General features: G+C 39.1%; 1 protein-coding gene and 1 non-coding gene across 5 annotated transcripts in view; both read right to left on the bottom strand.

The window, feature by feature from the left end:
* MTFR1 (mitochondrial fission regulator 1) overlaps positions 1 to 21110 on the bottom strand; it is a 61947-nt gene that overhangs the window by 34827 nt on the left and 6010 nt on the right. Inside the window, exons 2-4 of one of the 4 annotated variants that reach the window (XM_069600121.1) lie at positions 15123 to 15372; positions 12111 to 12250; positions 5311 to 5409 (exon numbers count right to left, since the gene is read on the bottom strand). In XM_069600121.1, coding sequence (XP_069456222.1) covers positions 5311 to 5409; positions 12111 to 12173 — 162 coding nt within the window. In that variant the 5' untranslated portion in view covers positions 12174 to 12250; positions 15123 to 15372. Of the gene's footprint in view, positions 1 to 5310; positions 5410 to 12110; positions 12251 to 15122; positions 15373 to 20071; positions 20179 to 21110 lie in introns of those variants that run through there. The other 3 variants (XM_069600123.1, XM_069600125.1, XM_069600122.1) reach the window with 3 other exon arrangements.
* Positions 16026 to 16157, bottom strand: LOC138446379 (small nucleolar RNA SNORA42/SNORA80 family). The gene has a single exon (XR_011259312.1). It is a non-coding gene; the product is annotated as a small nucleolar RNA SNORA42/SNORA80 family (small nucleolar RNA).

Genomic DNA, 21110 nt, shown 5'->3' with positions numbered 1-21110 from the left:
GGCAACATCAAAGAATGTTCAAACTACCGCACAATTGTGCTCATTTCACATGCTAGCAAAGTAATGCTCAAAATCCTCCAGGTCAGGCTTCAACAGTGTGTGAACCTAGAACTACCAGATGTATAAGCTGGATTTAGAAAAAGCACAGTAACCAGAGATCAAATTGCCAACATCCACTGGATCATTGAAAAAGCAAGAGAATTCAAAAAAAACATCTACTTCTGCTTCGCTGACACACTAAAGCCTTTGACTATGTGGATCACAACAAACTGTGGAAAATTCTTAAACAGATGAGAATACCACACCACCTTTCCTGCCTCCTGAGAAACCTGTATACAGGTCAAGAAGCAACAGTTAGAACCAGACATGGAACAACAGACTGGTTCCAAACTGGGAAAGGAAGATGTCAAGACTGCATCTTGTCACACTGCTTATTTAACTTAAATGCAGAGTATATCATGCGAAATGCAGGGCTAGATGAAGACCAAGCTGGAATCATGATTGCCGGGAGAAGTATCAACAACCTCAGATATGCAGATGGTACCACATTAACGGGGCTTCCCTTGTGGCTCAGCTGGTAAAGAATCCACCCGCAATTCAGGAGACCTGGGTTCAATCCCTGGGTTGGGAAGATCCCCTGGAGAAGGGAAAGGCTACCCACTCCAGTATTCTGGCCTAGAGAATTCCATGGACAGTCCATAGGGTCACAAAGAGTCAGACACGACTGAGCGACTTTCACTTTCACCACTGTAACGGCAGAGAGCAAAGAGGAACTAAAGAGCCTTTGATGAAGGTGAAAGAGAGTGAAAAAGCTGGCTTAAAAGTCAACATTCAAAAAACAAAGTCCATGGTATCTGGTCCCATCACTTCATGGCAAATAGATGGGGGGGAAAAGTGGAAATAGTGACAGATTTCATTTTCTTGGGCTCCAAAATTACTGCAGACACAAAATTAAAAGATGCTTGCTCCTTGGAAGAGAAGCTATGACAAACCTAGACAGTGTATTAAAAAGCAGAGACATCGCTTTGCTGACAAAGGTCTATATAGTCAAAGCTATGGTTTTTCCAGTAGTCATATACAGAAGTGAGAGTTGCGCTATAAAGTAGACTGAGTACCAAAGAATTGATGCTTGCAAACTGTGGTGCTGGAGAAGACTCTTGAGAGCAAGGAGATCAAATCAGTCCATCCTAAAGGAAATCAACCTGGAATATTCACTGGAAGGACTGTTGCTGAAGCTGAAACTCCAATACTTTGGCCACCTGCTGGGAAGAGCTGACCCATTGGAAAAGACCCTGAGGCTGGGAAAGACTGAAGGCAGGAGGAGAAGAGGGTGACAGAGGTGAGATGGTTGGATGGCATCACCAACTCAATGGGCATGAGTTTGAGCAAACTCCGGGAGATAGTGAAGGACAGGGAAACCTGGCATGCTGCAGTCCATGGGGTCACAAAGAGTCGAACATGACTTAGTGACTGAACAACACCAGCAACAACAAACTGGGGAAAATGTTAAGATTACCAAGGATTCTTAGTATGAATCCAGGTACTTATCCTCAGAAGGCTCAGACATCAAAGACCATGATATACACTATGTCTCTCACCTCACCTGTTCCTGACAGAGGCGCCTGGTCTCCGTCCCTCACACAGTAACTTCAGCCTTGCCTCAGGACCTCTGCACTTCCTGTTCTCAGCCAACACCGCTCCCACCTTCATTCCTCTCCTCAGCTATCTGCAGGGCTGGCTCTCTCTAATCTTTAGTTATTCCTCCTGGACCACCTGTTAGTCTTCCCATGCTACACTAATTTTTCCTTCAGGGCACTCAGTGTAAGTGGTAATTGTACATTTATTAGCTTATTTCCTTGTTTACTATCTCTCCTCTGAACTATATCCCAGTAAGGGTGAAGATCATGACTGTTTGGTTCATCACTGACCAACAATACCTAACATAATACATGGGTCTCATGTTTATTTGCTAAGTGCCATGTGGCAGGTGGTTGTTTTCCTTCCAGACTTAGTGACAGTGTGAGAACTGTAGTGAGAAGCTTATCATTACTTGTTTAGTTACAGAACATTCCCTTCTCCACCAATTCCAACAATCACTCTCAGCCATCCCAGAAACCAGCCTGGGGCAGGGTTTCCACAGGAAAAAACCAAGGTAGTCCAGGTAAAATTACCCAGAGGTCTGCGGGTGGCAGAGCAGGGATTCAAACTCCTATAGCACAGGGCCAAGTCCCCACCCATCCCTTCATCTGACAGCATGCAAGATCACTTTTTTGTTGCCCTAGGTTTTTTGATCCCTGGGTTGGGAAGATCCTCTGGAGAAGGAAATGGCAATCCCCTCCAGGACTATTGCCCAGAAAATCCCATGGACAGAGGAGCCTGGTAGGCTACAGTCCATGGGGTTGCAAAGAGTTGGACACGACTGAGCAATTTCACTTCACTTAGGTTTTTTAAGTGTAGTATTTATTTATTACTCCCAATAAGCCACACTTAAATTCCATGTGTTAAACTCATAAAATTTTAAATTTATTAAAAATGACCCTAAAGGTGCTTTAGTGACTACTTTCATATTTGCCAACAGATAGGCATGTTGCTGCTTTAAACTTTCTTCAGCAAAATATGAAAACACAACCTGTAAATGAAGTCCTCAACCCCAGCTGCAAAAGCTCCTAAAAGAGGTTTTAAAAAACAAATGTATGAAAGAAAGTCAAATATATGAAACTCAGATTTAGTAAGCTTTGAATGATATCTATATTCTTTATAAGCCCTGTTAAGCGTTTTTGTGAGGGGGGTGGAGCCTTGAGGGTAGAGCCCAAGCATGTATGTTTTATTTTTTAATGTTCCTGGTGATTTAAATATGCACCTAGTATCAAGAAGCACTGTAAATCAAAACCTCTGAACCCCATTCCAACAAACAATATAGCAAAAATATATTGAGTGCTTTTACATGCTTTTTTACATTCATTATCTCATTTTTATTCCCAGCACAATATTCCCTGTGACCGTTAACTGGATTCAGGTGTAAATAAACATGTTGATCTATGTTCTGATCTGCGACCCTATAAATATACAGAAATCAAATCTGTAAAATCACAGAGTTCATTTAGTGAGCCAAATAAGTTTAATTTGCTATTCTGCTGTAAGGTGGCAATAACGATAAAATCCCACCACTGGCATACTTCTATTGTACACTAATTATGTACCACTTATGATACTCAGAGTTAGATATCCTAACCCTCACATCACAAAGTTACACTCCTGTCTTGCCCCTTGTTCATGTGAGAGTCTTACTTGTCCAGATAATGGGTCAGCTGACAACAATGAAGAGATGGTGCGGTCTAGAAGGAACATGCTGAGGCCTAAGAGCTCAGCGGTGAAAACTGTTCTGAGGGTGAGACAGTTGAGGTGTTGCCTGAGTGTGTGGGTACAACGGAAGGAACAGAAGTGAAAGCCAACAAGAGTACAGGAAGTAAAGAAAATATGAAACTGTTTCCAAAGACGCTGAAATCACCCAGGACAACAAAGAACTGGCTTTGACTACTCCTTCTGAATTGACCTATGAATGCTTCATTCTCATGTTTAATCTATTTCAACTTTTGTCTCCCAAATAGGGCCCCATAATGGGGTCTACTCTCTTTGGGTCTAACAGTGGCTTCCCACTTTCAGACTTCCTATAGTCGTGTTGGAGTCCTAGACAGTCCAAACATATTCCATATCAATCAAACCCCCAATGAGCCAGAGAAATAGCAAAAATGATTGTCAATTTTATTACTCTAAACTGCATCCCTTGTAGTTTTCAAAGGTTCTCCATTTTTAAAATTTCTAATAGACTCAGTAAAAACAAAACAAAAATACCAGAGGATACAGAGGAAAAATACCAGACAAATTATCTAACTAGCAGATAATATACTTTAAGATTGATTTTGAATCTGAAAAGAAACAGCATGCTACAAAGCTGCCTAGAAGTAAAAATCTCACTTTAAACAAATGTCTTGTTTCCTACTACACTCTCAAGTAGGTCACCAGTATTTCTTATACCTTATTCCTTTCTCCTTATGTTAATCTCTTTTCAAATCTAGCTCCTGTACTAAACCTAAAATTCTTTTTCTGCTCAGACCCTTCTAAGTACTAATAACATTGAGAAAGGAGCTCCTTCCAAGAAATGAACTTGGTCCTAGTACCTCAGTCCACTGACTGTCAAGGCAGATTTGGGCTGCTACCAGAAAATGCTAGATTATCTTCACCGCTTTCATTCACATCTAGCTAGGTGAACACAAATGTTGGAGCAAGTTCTCCTGCAACTAGGTTAAGCAGATTGATAAACAGAATTTAAATGGAACAGTGTGATCAGAAGAAAGTAAGTCTTGGTTAACACAATAGTTATTTGAAGGAAATTGGTAAATAAAGCAATCAGCAATTGGTGTCTAACTGAACTAAATTCTCAGATATTGTGCTTGACAGAATTACTACCATAGGTTTCTCCACTTTAATTTTTTTTAATTTGATAAAATTCATCATTTTGTATCATTTGATAAAAATTACTTCTGGAAAGTTCCAATTTGTCAATGTCTAGATTGATGCACAAGGGTTTTGCCAGTCAGTCTGCTAGTGGGCACAACAATGACCAACCTTGTTAGTCAATCTGAACAAATGCTAATTTCTACCACTTACTGAGGAACAGACTGTTAACTGTCTCTACAAGAAGTCATTTTTAAGTAAGACATAATATCTAGTAAGCTCACCAGATAGTAAGAGCACTTCTGAATTATGAATCAAATATATATCTTCCACATTTCACATGTTAATCTATTATTTAAAATTGGCATAAATATCTGCTGAACTTTATATTATACTTAAATGTTGAACTAAAAGGTTTTGTCTTATTACTGTTGTAGAGAATTACCGAAAAACAAGAACAAAGCTACTTGATACATGTCTAACACTAAAACAACAGTAAGGAACAAAAGCCCAGATCAAAAAAATACGACCTTTATATCCAAGCAAAGAGGTGAGTGGTTCCTGACTTGGTGCTAGAAGACAATTTTCAAGGTCACCTGGGAATTAACTGCTTGGCTTACTATATGCTTCTAAGTCTTCAAATATGTATTCTTAAGGATAAATGTCTTAAAGAGCTTAAATAATCACAGAGGAACTAAAATTAGAAAGACTTTACTGTGGTTTTTATCCTCTTATTTTATTGATAGTGGCATCAATGGAAGGAGAGGTTCAAAAAGTACTTTTAAAGCTGCCTTGCCTATTTACATCACCAATGAACATATTAATATAAAATCTGAAGTATATAAAATACAGTACCTGAAACTGAACTCTTGGACACTGGATCAGAGATAAATTGGTACCAATTTTCCTTACAATACTCCGAGATGACCCATATGGCTTCCCAGACCAAAGAACCTGAGGAAGTAGGAAAGACCGAAAGTTCAATGACAAGACTTACAGAACTGTTCATACAAAAGCATCGGACAATTAATTGCATGACAAGCTGACACATTAATTATGGAATCAGAATGCTCTATGTTACAGGAAATGAGCTAATATTTTTCAATTAAAAATGTAATAATATATACAGTAGGCTGTTATTAATGTAGTAAAGCTTAATGTAAGGCATCATATAAAAATATAAAGAACAACTAGTGGGAGTTGCTTAGAGGTTCAACCCCTAGTCAGGGATCTGATCCCACAAGCTGGTGTGCCCCCACCCCAAAAACAGAACTACGAGTAATTGTAAGATAATATTATATTTGGAATAAAAACTCTCATCTATTTTCATTAGGCTTCCATACTGTTCTGCAAAGGAAGCTATTTTATCTCCTCTGCTTTATTTTTAGAATTCTATATATGTAAAAGTCTCTGGAAACTACAAGCTGCTTTTGTTACAATAGGCTTTCAAAACAAATGCAAATCAGCACAAAGTTCAGAATCTGAATTTGTACCATGCATAATGCTTCATTTTGTTTGCTTATACAAGAAGGCCTGGCCAAGGGTGAGTGGGGGCCAAAATCCAGTTGTACTACATTTTCTCATGAGGCCCTGTCTAGGGGGAAAGGTACCTTTTCCTAATTTATACAAAGGTACTAAATAGGCTAGTGATAACCCTAATGAGCAGAACTTTTCAGATGAAATCATAATACAGAGGACATTATGCTATGCTTAAAGCAAAAACAAACATAAACCTCCAAAGCAAAAAGCAAACAAAAAAATGCATGTTAAATGTTAAATCATTATGACATGTACCTTGAAACTTCGCCCCAAGTAAATGCTCTTTCCTTAAAACAGAAAAACTATCCATCTGTTTTCAGTGCTATACCTGAAAGCCTGGACAGAAGAGGTAAAGAGAGGTAGTATGCTATTAAAAAGCAATTTTAAAAGACAAGAGGGAGAATGATGTGACTATTAACTTAATTCATTCAACTTAAATATTCAATTATATCCTAACATAAATAATGTATTCTGAGCCATGGACACTGACCCCTTTTTAAAGTCACTCCTTGCCCATTCTAATCTGAAGAATGGAATTACAGTTTGACCAAGCAGTGTTCGTGTAAAGAGCCATGGCTTCCACGCATAATCCAAACCAGACCTCTAGACCATTCTAAAAGCATCATAACTTGTAAAACGAACAGAGAAGCAGTCTGATCTCTTTTATTTTAGCAATCAAATCCAATTTAAGGTTAACAGTATGAGTCAACGTGAGCATCATGGGGTATATATACCTCTGGCATCTGCCCCAGCTCATGTAATTGTCATCATCAATATGTTCAAAGTTTCAGAAAAATAACAAGGACCCTGTGTGCAGCACAGGGAATTATATTCAACATCTTGCAATAACCTATAATGAAAAAGAACCTGAAAAAGAACAGATATTTTCCTATATATGTTTAACTGAATCACCCTGCTGTACATGTGAAGCTCACACAACACTGCAGATTAACTATACCTCATTGATTTTTTTTAAATGCATTAAAAACAATGTTCAACATTTCACTGATGATTTTACCTGGGAGAGTTCCAGAAAGTACTAATAGCCTAACATTTCAACCAATAATAGCCTAACATTTCAACCAACAGAAATCATATTAACTCCTGCTTTAGAGACACAAATATTTTTTAAGAAATAGAAAAGGATGATACAGATTGGAAAATTGGTCAGTGGAAAGACATCAATACTGAAATAAGAACATTAGACAAAGGATACAAGAGAGGAAGCTACATGAAGCTTAGAAGAGAATTACGTGGAGTTGAGGAAAGGAAATTATCCACACCAGTGATCATACAGAGGATCACTGCATGAACAGTATTAATAACATACGAGAACTAAGAGCAGGAAAATCACCTGAACAGAGGAAAAAGGGAAGAATCACAGACTGACAAACTCAACCTAAGAGGCCAAGGAAAAACAAGTGATTCTAAAATGGACAGTATTCAAGCAAACTCTTTACCTTATACATGTTAATAGACATGGATCTTTAAAGGAAAAAAACAAAAATCCATAGGGCAATAGTAACTACACCAGTCAACCATTTCTGGTGTCTATTTAGCCACAAGTGAAAACTCTTCTATGATGTACAAGTAGAACACTATTTATGCGTCACAATGTGGCAGTTACACAGCCTAATGTGAAACCTTTCATCCCTCCAGTAAGCAAAGATCTTAACTGCAGATGGAGAGGACGAAAAAGCTCACAAAGAAAAGTTCAGAAAGGACTTGCCAAGGTCAGGAACTAAGATTTCTGCCAGCTTGTAGCTTTCCTTGCTATGCATGCTTCAGGACTAAGTTTCCACTACTATCTTCCCATCTGCTTAATATCAGAAGGAAAGACTTGGCAGGTGCCTTCCACAAAAGAAGGTGGCCAGAGACAGTTTTTACTTGCAAGGAATAAGTAGACCATTTAGGATTTTTGTACAAAGTTAAGGAACATAAAAGAACAGATTGCTTTACATGATTATTTTTTTAAGTATACATAGTGGGCTAACATAATGTGGTTCTTCTGTTTCTTGTGAACTGCATAGCATTTAGCACCAAAAGATATGAAGTAAGGGTCTAAATGAGCTAGTGACTGGGATATTCAGAAAGAGGAGCCATAAACTTCACTGGATTGAAGAAAGTTAGAGGAAGGAGCAGCTAACTTCCAGGAACTCTAAAACTAGGTCTGACTATTTTTTTCTATTCAGTCCTCATGGAGGGGGCGAAGTCGTAAATGGCTGTGAAAAAATAATGAACAGATGGTATGGAAAGTCACCATCTGCGCACGATGGGAGGCTGCACGGCCCAAGCGCATCTCCTGTCCTAACTGGTGGCTGAACTGGCTTGTCAGGATACTTGTTTGGAGAAGGAAAGGCTTCTTCTAAAGATAAACTGTCATTAATATTTTCAGATGTTAGAGAGAGGTCAGGGAGAAAACTGTCATTACTAGACAATTCCATTTCATTAAGAAACAAGAATTCAATTCCATTAAGGAATAATTAAATGAATGTAATTATTAAATTAAAAAACCTGTTTTGCTTTATTCCTAAGAATTACTGATAAATAATGTAATAATGAATCGAGAGTGGGGGTGTTTGCACATCTGAGTCTAGTAATGACAGTCCATAACATTTAGCAACAGAGTCTGAAAGTGATGACAGCAAGGCAGGAGGATGACAACAGGAAAGCTATTTGTTGTTTTTTTACAATGCGCCATGCCATTGTCACAGTGCTGAAGTGTGAGGCTGGAATCCGAAGCTGTCATCTGTCTCACTGTGACGTCTGCTCTCAAGCTTTATATGTTAATTCGTTTGTTATAGACCAGTTTAATCTGCATTTCTATTTAAGAGTCACCACTTAGCAAGAGAAAGTATAAATTCTAAATAAATTTTTTCTTCTCTAGAAAACTATGTAATACTAACCCAAAGTTCTTATTCTGAGGTCACATATCCCTGAAATTATATGCAGAACTGTGTGCATACACAGCATTTTTCTGGGAAGAAGGGCCATACTATTAATCAGATTTTTAGGGAGTCTAGGACCCAACATGGTATAAATTCTTAATTCCAAGGGAACCAGAGTGTGTGTTGGGGAGAAAGGAGTAAAGACATGAAGATGAAATTCGGTAACAATTTTGAACTCCCCAACTGAAAATAACCGTTGCCTCAGTTCTCTTCCTCCTTATCTAAACTCCTAGCCACATTCACACGCTTCCTCCAAAGCATGAGCGGAAAACAAGGGTACAATTCTCAAGTATTACTGGAAATATATTACTAATTCAAATTAGATATTTGCTATAACTTTTCAACGTAAAATACTAAGATTAACCAGAATCACATTAGATTCAGAGCTTGCTTTCTCTAGTTTAAAAACATTTTTACTTAAGGGCAAAAATATAGTAGTAATACACTGAAGAGAAAGTTTGGACAAATGTGAGTACAGCAGACCCCTGAACAACACTGAGGTTGGGGGCACCAAGCACTGCCCCACTTTCCCGACAAAATCCACAAGTAACTTTACAGTTGCCCCCATATCCGCAGTTTCACATCCCCGGATTCAACCAACCGTGGATCCTGGAGTCCTGTAGTATTTACTACTGAAAAACATCTGCATATCACTGGATGTGAGCAGTTCAAATACACACTGTTCAAGGGTCAGCTGTATATAGTTTTAAAGTCAAACAAATGTTGAGGCCAAATGGAAGGCAATGAAGAGAAAATGGAGGCCTCAGCAGCATGTAGGACTGGCTTTAAAAGCCAAGATTAAAATAAATAAAACAATAAAAGTAGGCACTACCACTTATTGTCTGTATAAAGCTGCCAAGTCATTGATCCCTTTATATTTCCCTTTCCTCATCTATAAAATGGGGACCTCATGCCTATGAGCATTAAATGAGTTAAAAGATTTAAGTATGTATTATTTAATAAATATTGTCATCTTCCCCTATTATAAAAGGTAGCAAAGTACACTAAAAAAAGAGGTTTTTGGAATCGGAATTGGATTCATATTATAGCTCAGCCACTTATTAGTCAGGTAACTTTAGACAACTCAGGTAAACACTCTTGAACTTCAGGTTCCTCATCGGTTTAAATAACAAATCATTGTCCTAGTGAACACAGATAATATGCCTAAAAGAACTGGGTATACTAAGCCAATGAATGATAGTTATTATGATGGCGCTGATTGTGTGATAAAATACAAATAGGTTATCATCACCAAAAACAAAATCCTGATCTCAGACTTGCACTTTTTTTAGGCAGACAAAAATATGTAAAGGATGAAAGCAGTTTTTGTTCTTGAATACATTCAAACACAGTACTGAGTTCATCTGTATATCAAAACAGTGAGAAATACGTATTTTATCATTGAAAAATGGAACCAAAAAGTAGTTGTTTTTTGTTGTTTTTTTTTAATTTTCAGATTACTCCTAGGTAGCAGGCTGAGAGATCCAGGAGACAAAGATAGAAGATAACTCCAAAGGGTCATACTGCTTCATGTTAGGAGAAAATTTATTTTTATATAGATTCAGTTAACTGGTTAAAGGTGATGATCATATGTTACATTAAAAAAATGGTATTTCCATCTGCCATTAGTAAAAAGGGCTGTCAGTTTTTATCATAATATTGGGAGCAAATGAATGCTCTCTTACCTGGTCCATTCTTTGATGAAAGGCACCCGCTTTAGAGTTCAAAATGAATAAAGCTAAATAAGCAAATTAAACCAGGTAAAGCGTGTTATCTGTTCCTGAAACAAAATTCTGCACTTTGGCCTCAATCAGCCCTGGTCACATTGCCTGATTTTGGGCGGGGGCAGGAGGATGACAGAGCAGAATGGTAGAAGTTCCCCATCACTGACTATACCTACGCTACATACAAGCCACTGATAGGCACTGTACAAACCCTGCCATCTAATCCACAGGCTCACTGTGCAGCAGCAGTTCTTCCCATCTGTATTCTGCAGATGAAGAAAGTAACTGGCAACAATAAATTTCAGACCGAGGTGTGTGTGCATCCAAGACCTATATATCATCTTTCCACTAAACTACACTTCTTACTAAAACTGCAAATGAAAAGGAATGACAAACTGTAAAGCTTCACTCTGGGGGACTCATTAGCAACAAAAGCTTCCTGACTTTCTGAATGGAAAAGAAATTCTCTTGCTGTCAGTACTGAATTCATCTGCCCCAGGTAGCCAAATAGTGGTAAGCGGCAGACAAGAAAGGTGGTATAGCCGCACTATGTGAAGCTGGAAACGTGAGAAGATGCAACTGAAAGACAACAGTATTCACTTTACAAACCATTTTCCCATTGCTTACCCTCAAGATGATAATCTCAAAATTATGCAACTATTAAAAAGGGTAATTTTATTTGGTTCTTAGCTTTTTATCTCCAAAGAAATAGATGTTAACTTTGGGAGCTTGGGGGAAATAAAAGTTCAACCTTCTAACATGAAGAGACACAAAATAAAACCAAAACATAAAAGCAGTGCAATTAAAAGTATACTCAAATTATGTAACTTGCCTATATCTTTTAAGAAAACAGCTTAATTCCATGTCACCAATAACACCAAATTTGAAAATGATATATGTCCCACAAAATATGCTTGGTACAACTATTGTTCTAATAACTTTACACTGGGTCTGAAAAAAAATTATGTGTCAGTAGAATATATTTTTTAAATGTTAAGATTAGAGCATCTTTGGCATAGAATAACCATATTACACTAATTTTTTCTTTGTATCTGGTAGTTGTATTTTAGCAGACATGACTTTTATTGTAAACAGTTGTGTGATAAACCACATTATAAAAGCATTCAATATTTCAATATTAACAGTTCTACAACACTGAGTTGTCAAGCATTAGTCAAACATATTTTATTCAGTGGTTTTTATATATATGTTTAAGCCTTTTCCTCACTAATAACAAATTTCATTGCTTTTAACAGTCACATGAATATTGGATTGGGTAAATTTTCGATGTAACCCATCCCTTAGGATGCTGGATAAAGATTCACTTCCATGATTTAAATAGCAAGCAAATTAAACAGTACATATGTTGGCCATACATAGATTCACTTTTTCCAGAAAAAAATTATCAACGTCTGGATTTTAAAAATGAATTTTGAGCACTCACCGATTGCATGCTTCCAACCTGTTGAAAAATCATCCTAATTAGGCGTTTAATCCAGCCAAGCATTTAGATGGCAAAGTCTCTCCAAATTTGCATTTCAAGTACTTCAGGCATACATAGCAGCACATGGTCCATAAAGCACACTGAAATTTGAAAATGCAAATACTAAAGTGAAATTATTATTATTTAGAATCTTTACTGTCTACAACACGTTTCACAAAGTCAGTCTAGTCTACAACATCTTAAATCTTTGTGTGTGTGTGTGTAAATTAGAAAAATTTTTTGCTTGAGATCAGCTTTATATAAACTAGTATTACAATTGTTTTTCTAACTATTTTTTAACTTTTCCAGTCAGGGTTCTATGTTGAAAGTGATGAAAACCTACTGTGGCTGACTTAAGCAGAAAATATATTTATGGAAGGACACCCAGTAGATAACAATCTTAGAAGAAACTTAGAGGCTACACAACCAGGAAAGACATCCAAAATTACAGCAAAACTGTCTTGGGAGACATGCCTGCAGTTGCTACTGTGACTACTAATGGAACAGAATCTACTAGGTCCCACTTCTCTGTCTCACTGGCTCCTGAGTTGCTGTCCTACTAGTGGCATTTGTTTGGTCAAATCTACCTGGCTACAGGGTTTCCCAGGTGGTGCAGTGGTAAAGAATCTGCCTGGCAGGAGAGGTGGGTTCGAACCCTGGGTCAGGAAGATCCCCTGGAGTCGGAAATGGCAACCCACTCTAGTATTCTTTCTTGCCTGGGAAATTCCATGGACAGAGGAGCCTGGCAGGCTACAGTCCATGAGGTCACAGAGCTGGACATGACTGAGAGCCTGAGCACGCACCTGGCTATAGCGAGAAGCAGATTCTACCTTCCACCAAAATCATAAAGTAATTCCATAAAGATAAGGCAGGACTTCAGATGCCAGAATGTCAAAAAAAAAGACAAAGTTCTTCCACACTCACTGGCACTATGACCCTGCCACTCATCCTCCTTTCCCCATCAATATACTGTATATCTGACACAATTATGAACTCACATGGCATAAACCAGCTGACTGGAAGAGCTGGTCTCCAAAGTGACAAGGACTGTACACCAGACTATAAAGCAATGTGCTGCTTTCTTCTCAAGGAAGCCTTTAAAAAAACTGTACTTTGTGATATATTTGATTCACATTCTGATAGAAGTTTATCCTCTTGTGGACCAGAAATAAAGTTTGTGGCCTACACTTTGAGAAGAACTTGATGAACAATTACAAAGAATGGAGAGGGGTGGGGTAGAATAAAGATGCCATAAAGATGCCAGACGCTGGGTGAAACATGAACTAGAAAGAGACCAGCTCTAATGACAGATCAAAGTATGTAATGAAAGAGAAAGCACTAACAGGAACATATAATTTTCTGGTAACTAAGAAACGGTCACAACTATAACAGTGGTGAGGTATTAATATATTTTAATATTACCAGCATCTATAATTGCTTATAAGAATGAATACTCTGAGAGGTAATGGGAATGAAAAGTACAGAGGGCCAAAATAAGCTGAAGATGGCTGGCAAAAAAAAAAAAAAAACTGATCAGAGTTTTATGTAGGATTTGAAAACCTATCACCGTTTTCTGATTTTTGGGGGGTTTTTTTGGCCATGCCTCGAGACTTGTGGGATCTTAGTTCCCTAATCAGGCACTGAACTTGAGTCCTCAGCAGTAAAGTGCCAAGTCCTAACCACTGGATGCCCAGGGAATTCCCCTTACCACTTTTTTAGAAACTGAGCTATAACTTACACAGAAAAGTGCAAAAATTTTAAGCGTGTCCAGGTACAAACCTGTAGAACCTCCATCCAAACCAAAATATAAAACACTTAAAAGAATGCCAAGAGCTCCTGTGAGCCTCCACCCAGTCAATATCCATGCTTCACCCATCTCAACAGTGCTCTAACTTTTGCAGTCTATCACAGTGGCAGGCTGTACGTACGCTTTTGGGTCTGACTTCTTTCACTCAACATTGCCTGCGAGATTTATTCCCATGGTTCAGGAATCACAGTTCTTTTTCACTGATGTGCAGTATTTTGCTATGATACTCTACCACAATTTACTTACCCAATTTACTAGGGGTTTTTGTTTCTTGGTTTATTTTGTTGAAGTATATAGTTAACTTACAATGTTATGTTACATGATTTACTGTTTGTGAACATTTGGGTTATTTCCATTTTTAGCTGTTACAAATAAAGTTGCTGAAACAATTCATGCACATAACATAGCAAGGTGCACATAAGAACTAATTTCTCTTGAGTTTATACCCAGGAGTAAGATTGTTAGATCATAATATATACAGATACATAGCTAAATCTTTAATAGAAACTAACTTTTCTGAAGTTACCAATTACACTCTCAAAAGCAGATAAATAAAAGAGCTCTAGCTGTTCAACAATTCCTGGTATTGTTAATGGTCAATACTTGGTACTGTCAGTCTTTTTAATTTTAGTAGGGGGTTCTTCACAGGTTTGGGGGGCATATTTTGATACTTTCCATTGAGAAGTTTTTTCGCTCATTTTTTAAGTGAAAAGTTTTTTAAAAATTATTCTTGTGAGGAAGAGAGTCTGCACTAGAGATAAAGATTAGGAAGCATGGCTTAGAAAATGCAACCTAAGAGTGAATGGGCTAACTCATAGAGAGTAAGAAATGAAGCCAGGATAGAAATCTCAGGAAATAACTGAAGATCAAGCAAAGGTCAGTGGGAAAAAAATATTCAAAAGAGGTAACAAAAATGTGAGAGAGATTGTCACCGAAAAAATAAAAGGAATTTTCAATAAGGGGAATGTTCATCAAGGACATTAAACAGAACATAGGGACGAGAGGTCACATAGCTGGGGGCCTCCTACAGCTACCCTTTACTCCAGACCCCTCCACTGTGCTCTCTGGAAGCCTGTCTGAATGGAGGTAAGTGTTTCCTCCCTCACCGAACTGAAGCTTGGCTCTCCCTGTAGAATGCTGTGTCAACGGGCCCAGTGCTTGCTTACTCTCGCTCACTTTATATCCAGGCTGTTTCCAATCAATCACTGCTCTTTGTGGTGGTGGTGGTAGTGGTTTAGTTGCTCAGTCATGTCCAACTCTTTGCGACCCCAAGGACTGCAGCATGCCAGGTTTCCCTGTCCTTCACCATCTCCCAGAGTTTGTTCAAACTCGTGTCCATTGAGTCGGTGATGCTATCCAACCATCTCCGAATTACTGCTGTTGAGTTCTTTTCAAAACTCTCCCTCAAAGGCAAAACTAAAGAGACAACAGAACAGATCAGGGGTCACCTCGGACTGTCAGTGGAGGAACAACAACTCCACTGTAACAACTATAACAGAGCACAAGGCAAGTGTTGGAAAAATGGACATAGGCTATATCTTGATTGTGGTGGTGGTTACAAGACTGTGTTCAAAGAAATCTACCAAAAGGAGTGAATTTTGCTGTGTGCAAATTGTACCTTCATTTAAGAAACAAGCAAAAGCAGCTCTCCTTAGGAAGCACTGCTTGGCCACCCTCTGTTCCTCATGAGGACTGACTTAAGAGCGCTTGAGCATTCCCCATCATTCAACTATGAGTCCTGAGTCCTCTCTTCTCCAAGTCCTTCCCTAAATGGAATTGTGCACTCTGGACTCATCAGCACTAGTACATCATAAACACATAATCTTGCCGTGCTGAGTGGTTATAATGTTTACAATAATGCATCCAATACAGCACTGTTTGAGTCTATTTACATAAAGATCTAAGACAGGTAAAACTAAAAGCAAGCTAATCACACATTATGAATTCTTCTTCAAAGTTTTTTTCCTAATTGTTGTGGAGACGGAGGTAGTGACTGATAGTAGGCCTGACTGAGGGATTTCAGTGGATGCTGGCCAAGTCGTATTTCTTTTTTTTTTTTTTTTTTTTTCCACTGTGCAACCCACTTCAGTGCCTGCAGCCTACGGGCAGAGGCTGGGCAATGGTTCAGGGCCAATTTTTTCTGGCATGGGACACTATGAGAGGCCCAGGGGGACGGGCCTGCCATAAATCCAAACCCATGCATCAAGTCGTATTTCTTGACAGACAGACAGTTGGATGTGTTTACTCTGGGAATGCTTATCAAGATGCTGCACACTTACATACTTTTCATAATGTAAGTTATGCCTCAGTGAAGTGAAGTGAAGTCGCTCAGTTGTGTCCGACTCTTTGCGACCCCATGGACTGTAGCCTACCAGGCTCCATCCATGGGATTTTCCAGGCAAGAATACTGGGTTGCCATTTCCTCAAATAAGTTTTAAAAACACATATAGCTTTTGATTAAATTATGTAACTTTCAGGAATTCTTTGCAGAAATAAAAGCATTACACATAGAGAACATATATAAAGATATTTTCTGCAGTGCTTCTTCTAGTCACAAAACTAGGATTAATTTTAAATGTTCATCAATAAAACACCTGTTAATTACAGTATATGCATATTATAAAGCTTTATGCCTCTATTAAAAGTGAGTTACAGTCTATGTAATGACTTGATAGTATGATACAGGAGAGTAATATACTAGGATTTCATTCTGTAAAAGACAAAAATCTTCAACCTTTTCATTTGTAGAAAGATAAACATCAATTGAGAGAGATTGGTTCAAGATGGCAGAGAAGAAGGATGTGCACTCATCTCCTGCAAGAGCACAGATACAGCTATTGAACAACTATCGACAGAGGAGCTGGAACCAACCAAAAAAGGGATACCCTGCGTTCAAAGACAAAGGAGAAGCTGCAACAAGACGGGAGGAGGGGCACAATCATGATCAAATCAAATCCCATACCCACCAGGTGGGTGACTCACAAAAGTAGGGAACCATAATACCAAAGACGTTCTCCCCCTGATGTGAAGATTCTGAGCCTCACATCAGGCTTCCCAGCCAGGAGATCTGACAAAGGGATTGGATATCCCCGGGGTATCTGACCTTGAAGGCCGGCAGGATTTGACTGTGGGACTTCTACACGACTGGGGGAAACAGAGACTCCACTCTTGGAGGGCACACACAAAATCTTGTATGTACCAGGACCCAGGGGAAAGGAGCAGTGACCCACAGGAGACCGAACCAGACCCACCTGCTAGTGCTGAAGGGTCTCCTGCAGAAACATGAGGTGGCAGCGGCCCACAGCAGGGACAGAGGCACTGGCAGGAGCAGTTCTGGGACGTGCCCACTGGCATGAGCCCTCTTGTGGTCGCCATTAGCCCTATCACAGAGCCTATCGACCCTAGGGCTGGGTTGCTTCAGGCCAAACTAACAGGGAGGGAGTGCAGCCCTGCCCCTCAGCAGACAATAGGATTCAAGTTTTATTGAGAGTCCCAGACAGGATAATCACCAAGGAGAAACACACCAAGACACATAGTAATTAAACTGACAAAAACTAAGGACAAAGATAGAATATTAGAAGGAACAAGGAAAAAATGACAACATATTAATACAAAGGAACTCCCTTAAGGTTATCAACTGATTTGTCAACAAAAACTCTACAAGCCAGAAGGGAATGGCACAGTATATTTAAAATGATGAAAGGGAAGAAACTACAACCAAGAATACTCTAACCAGCAAGACTCATTCAGATTTGATGAAGAAATCAAAAGGTTCACACACAAGCAAAAGTTAAGAGAATTCAGCACCACCCAACCAGCTTTACATCAGACTATTAAAACTGGCCAGAGCAGGGAGAAGTAATTTTTCCTTTGTATGGTTTGTGCTGCTTAGAACAATGCTACAAAGCATGTTTTACCTTTCATTTAAAAACAAAATCTAGAAGTTACAAAATCCAAATATCACAGCTTTCACTCAGACACTCCTTGCACCATATGGAGACCTTCAGTCTCCCTCCCCTGAACTTTCCGTCATCCTAGTCAATCCCTTCCCACCTTCACTTTCTTCTGCCTCATGCAGCCCCACATCTGAACCACTGCTTTTTAGTATTTTCAGTCCCCATTTCTACTGTTTTGTTTCTTCAACAAGCCAGAACTTGGTAAGTATACCAGCCTTCACTTAGGAAAATTAGGCTGTAGGAAAATGACTAAATCTCACATCTTGAAGTTGCTACAAATGTGCTACCTCTAGTCTGCTAGAGCACTATGCTAGCTTCTTCTAATCTTTTGTCTCAGTTTAGCTTTCACCTCCTGATCAACCAGTATTAGGGCCCTCCTGTGTGTATTCTCCTACACAGCACATTAAAACAATGTATCTAAACTGCCTATCTCCTCCACAGCACTTTAATCACCTAGCTTACTCATCTGAAGACCCCAGCACTCAGCAAAATATATAGAATACAACAGTTGTTCAGTTAATACTTGAATATTAAACAAAAGGCATCTAAGCCCCGAGCCAGTGTCTTTTCTATACTCTCTCAATTGTAAACAGATATCTTAAGAGGAATTTTACTTCTATTTATATGTGAACTAGGTTAATTTCAGACAAACTCCCTGCTGCTGAGAACAAGTAAACTAGTGGAACCAAAAAAAAATTTTTTTTTAATTAACTATTTGAAAGCATCGGAGAACTATCATGGCAGAGAAATATCACCAAGTCAACAGTTGGTGCTTTGATAAGAGTAGTAAAAAGAATTGACCTCTAATACTGAGGAGAGAAAAGGCACAGATTACCAGTAGCAGGAATGAAAAAGGGGACATCACTATAGCTCTTAAAGGCATGCAGAAAATCATAAAAGGCAAAACAAACCCATAGCGTAAGGTGTTAACCATGGTGGTTACCTTTGCATGGGATGGGTAACAGGTGCAAGGCAGCAAAAGGTGTTTTCCAGAGGGCAGGCAACTTTCTAGTTCTTAATCTGGGTGGTCACTACATGAGTGTTTGCTTTGTGATCATACACTGAGCTGTATCATTTATGTTTATCCATCTTCCTGTGTTACGCTGGGTGTTACACTTCACAATAAAAAAAAAAAGGTTTAAAAAAGATGGCTACGAATCAGGCTGCACTTTGTTTTGATTGTTTGGTTCTGTGTGTGTAAAATTTGACTTCTAGAATTATATGATGATAGCATAGGTTTATAATCTAATCTGGCTAGACTAGACATAGAAATACAATGCAGTACTATAGCAGGGTTGTGGGGAGGATGAGAGCTGGCAGAAGAGAATCAAAACTGAATGAGAAATAGATAAACACTGAAAAGAGACTTTCTTTTCCCTTCACAAATACTACAAAAATATATAATAGCACACACTTATGTTGGTGCTGTTTAGACACTAGTGGAAGTGTGCTCAGTCGTGTCCGACTCTTTGCGACCCTATGGACTTTAGCCTACCAGGCTCCTCTGTCCATGGGATTTTCCAGGCAATAGTACTGGAGTGGGTTGCCATTTCCTTCTCCAGGGGATCTTCCCGACCCAGGGATGGAACCCAGGTCTCCCACATTGTAGACAGATGCTTTACCGCCTGAGCCACCAGGGAAGCACCTGGTAGCACACAGGTAGATCAATTAAAAGTGAAGTGAAAGTGAAAATCGCTCAGTCTTGTCCGACTCTTTGCGACCCCATGAACCGCAGCATGCCAGGCCTCCCTGTCCATCATCAACTCCTGGAGTTCACCCAAACCTATGTCCATTCAGTCAGTGATGCCATCCAACCACCTCATCCCCTGTCATCCCCTTCTTCTCCTGCCCTCAATCCTTCCCAGCATCAGGGTATTTTCCAATGAGTCAACTTTTTGCATCAGATGGCCAAAGTATTGGAGTTTCAGCTTCAACATCAGTCCTTCCAATGAACACCCAGGACTGATCTCCTTTAGGATGGGCTGGTTGGATCTCCTTGCAGTCCAAGCAACTCTCAAGAGTTTTCTCCAACACCACAGTTCAAAAACATCAATTCTTTGGTGCTCAGCTTTCTTTATAGTTCAACTCTCACATCCATACATGACCACTGGAAAAACCATAGGCTTGACTGGAAAAACCATAGGCTTGACTAGACGGACCTTTGTTGTCAAAGTAATGTCTCTTCTTTTTAATATGCTGTCTAGGTCGGTCATAACTTTCCTTCCAAGGAGTAAGCGTCTTTTAATTTCATGGCTGCAATCACCATCTGCAGTGATTATAGAGTTCAGAAAAAAAGTCAGCCACTGTTTCCCCATCTATTTCCCATGAAGTGATGGAATTCTCCAGGCCAGAATACTGGAGTGGGTAGCCTTTCCCTTATCGAGGGGATCTTCCCAACCCAGGGATCAAACCCAGGTCTCCCCACATTGCAGGTGGATTCTTTACCAGCTGAGCCACAAGGGAAGCCCAAGAATACTGGAGTGGGTAACCTATCCCTTCTCTACATCCCTAGCAAATCTTCCCGACCCAGGAATGGAACCAGGGTCTCCTGCATTGCAGGGGGATTCTTTACCAACTGAGCTATTAGGGAAGCCCACAATCAAATAAAATAAAATTGTTTCAACTAATGCAGTGTATGTTTTTGAGATAGTTATGACTTTTAAAAAGTTATTAGCAATAGCTTCACAAGAAACCTGCTAGCAGGCATAACAAAGTTGTCAGTAAATTTAAAATGCTACAAACTTTAAAAGCTACAATAGTACATGGAGCTTATTTTTATAAGATCTTTGTAAACTATTCACAGAAATGGCCACTTAATTATCTTTACAATGTAACAGAAGAGTGTGACCACTTTATACTGGGAGTGTAAAAAGATTAACAGAACATTCTTAGTTATTCCATTGGCTAAATTACTGGAATAATGTTTCCTGTTTTCAGAAAACTAAGAAGTCAGGTAAACCAAATCTGTGCACCCCAAAGGACAATCTACATTCTGGGTGCAAACAACGATGCAAAAGAAAAACAAGGGCCATGAAGTAAAAAACAAAAACTTAATCAATTTAAAATTACTGTCCTTTATTTTGATGGGAATTCCTTGGCAGTCCAAAGGTTAGAACTCTGTTTTCACTGTCGTGCCCTGGGTTCAATCCCTGGTTGGGGAACTAGGATCCCACAAGTTATGCAAGGCACCACCCCGCC

The sequence above is a fragment of the Ovis canadensis genome, chromosome 9 (genome assembly GCF_042477335.2).
Source record: "Ovis canadensis isolate MfBH-ARS-UI-01 breed Bighorn chromosome 9, ARS-UI_OviCan_v2, whole genome shotgun sequence".
NCBI lineage: Eukaryota > Metazoa > Chordata > Mammalia > Artiodactyla > Bovidae > Ovis > Ovis canadensis.
This window is presented reverse-complemented; position numbering and strand designations above follow the sequence as displayed.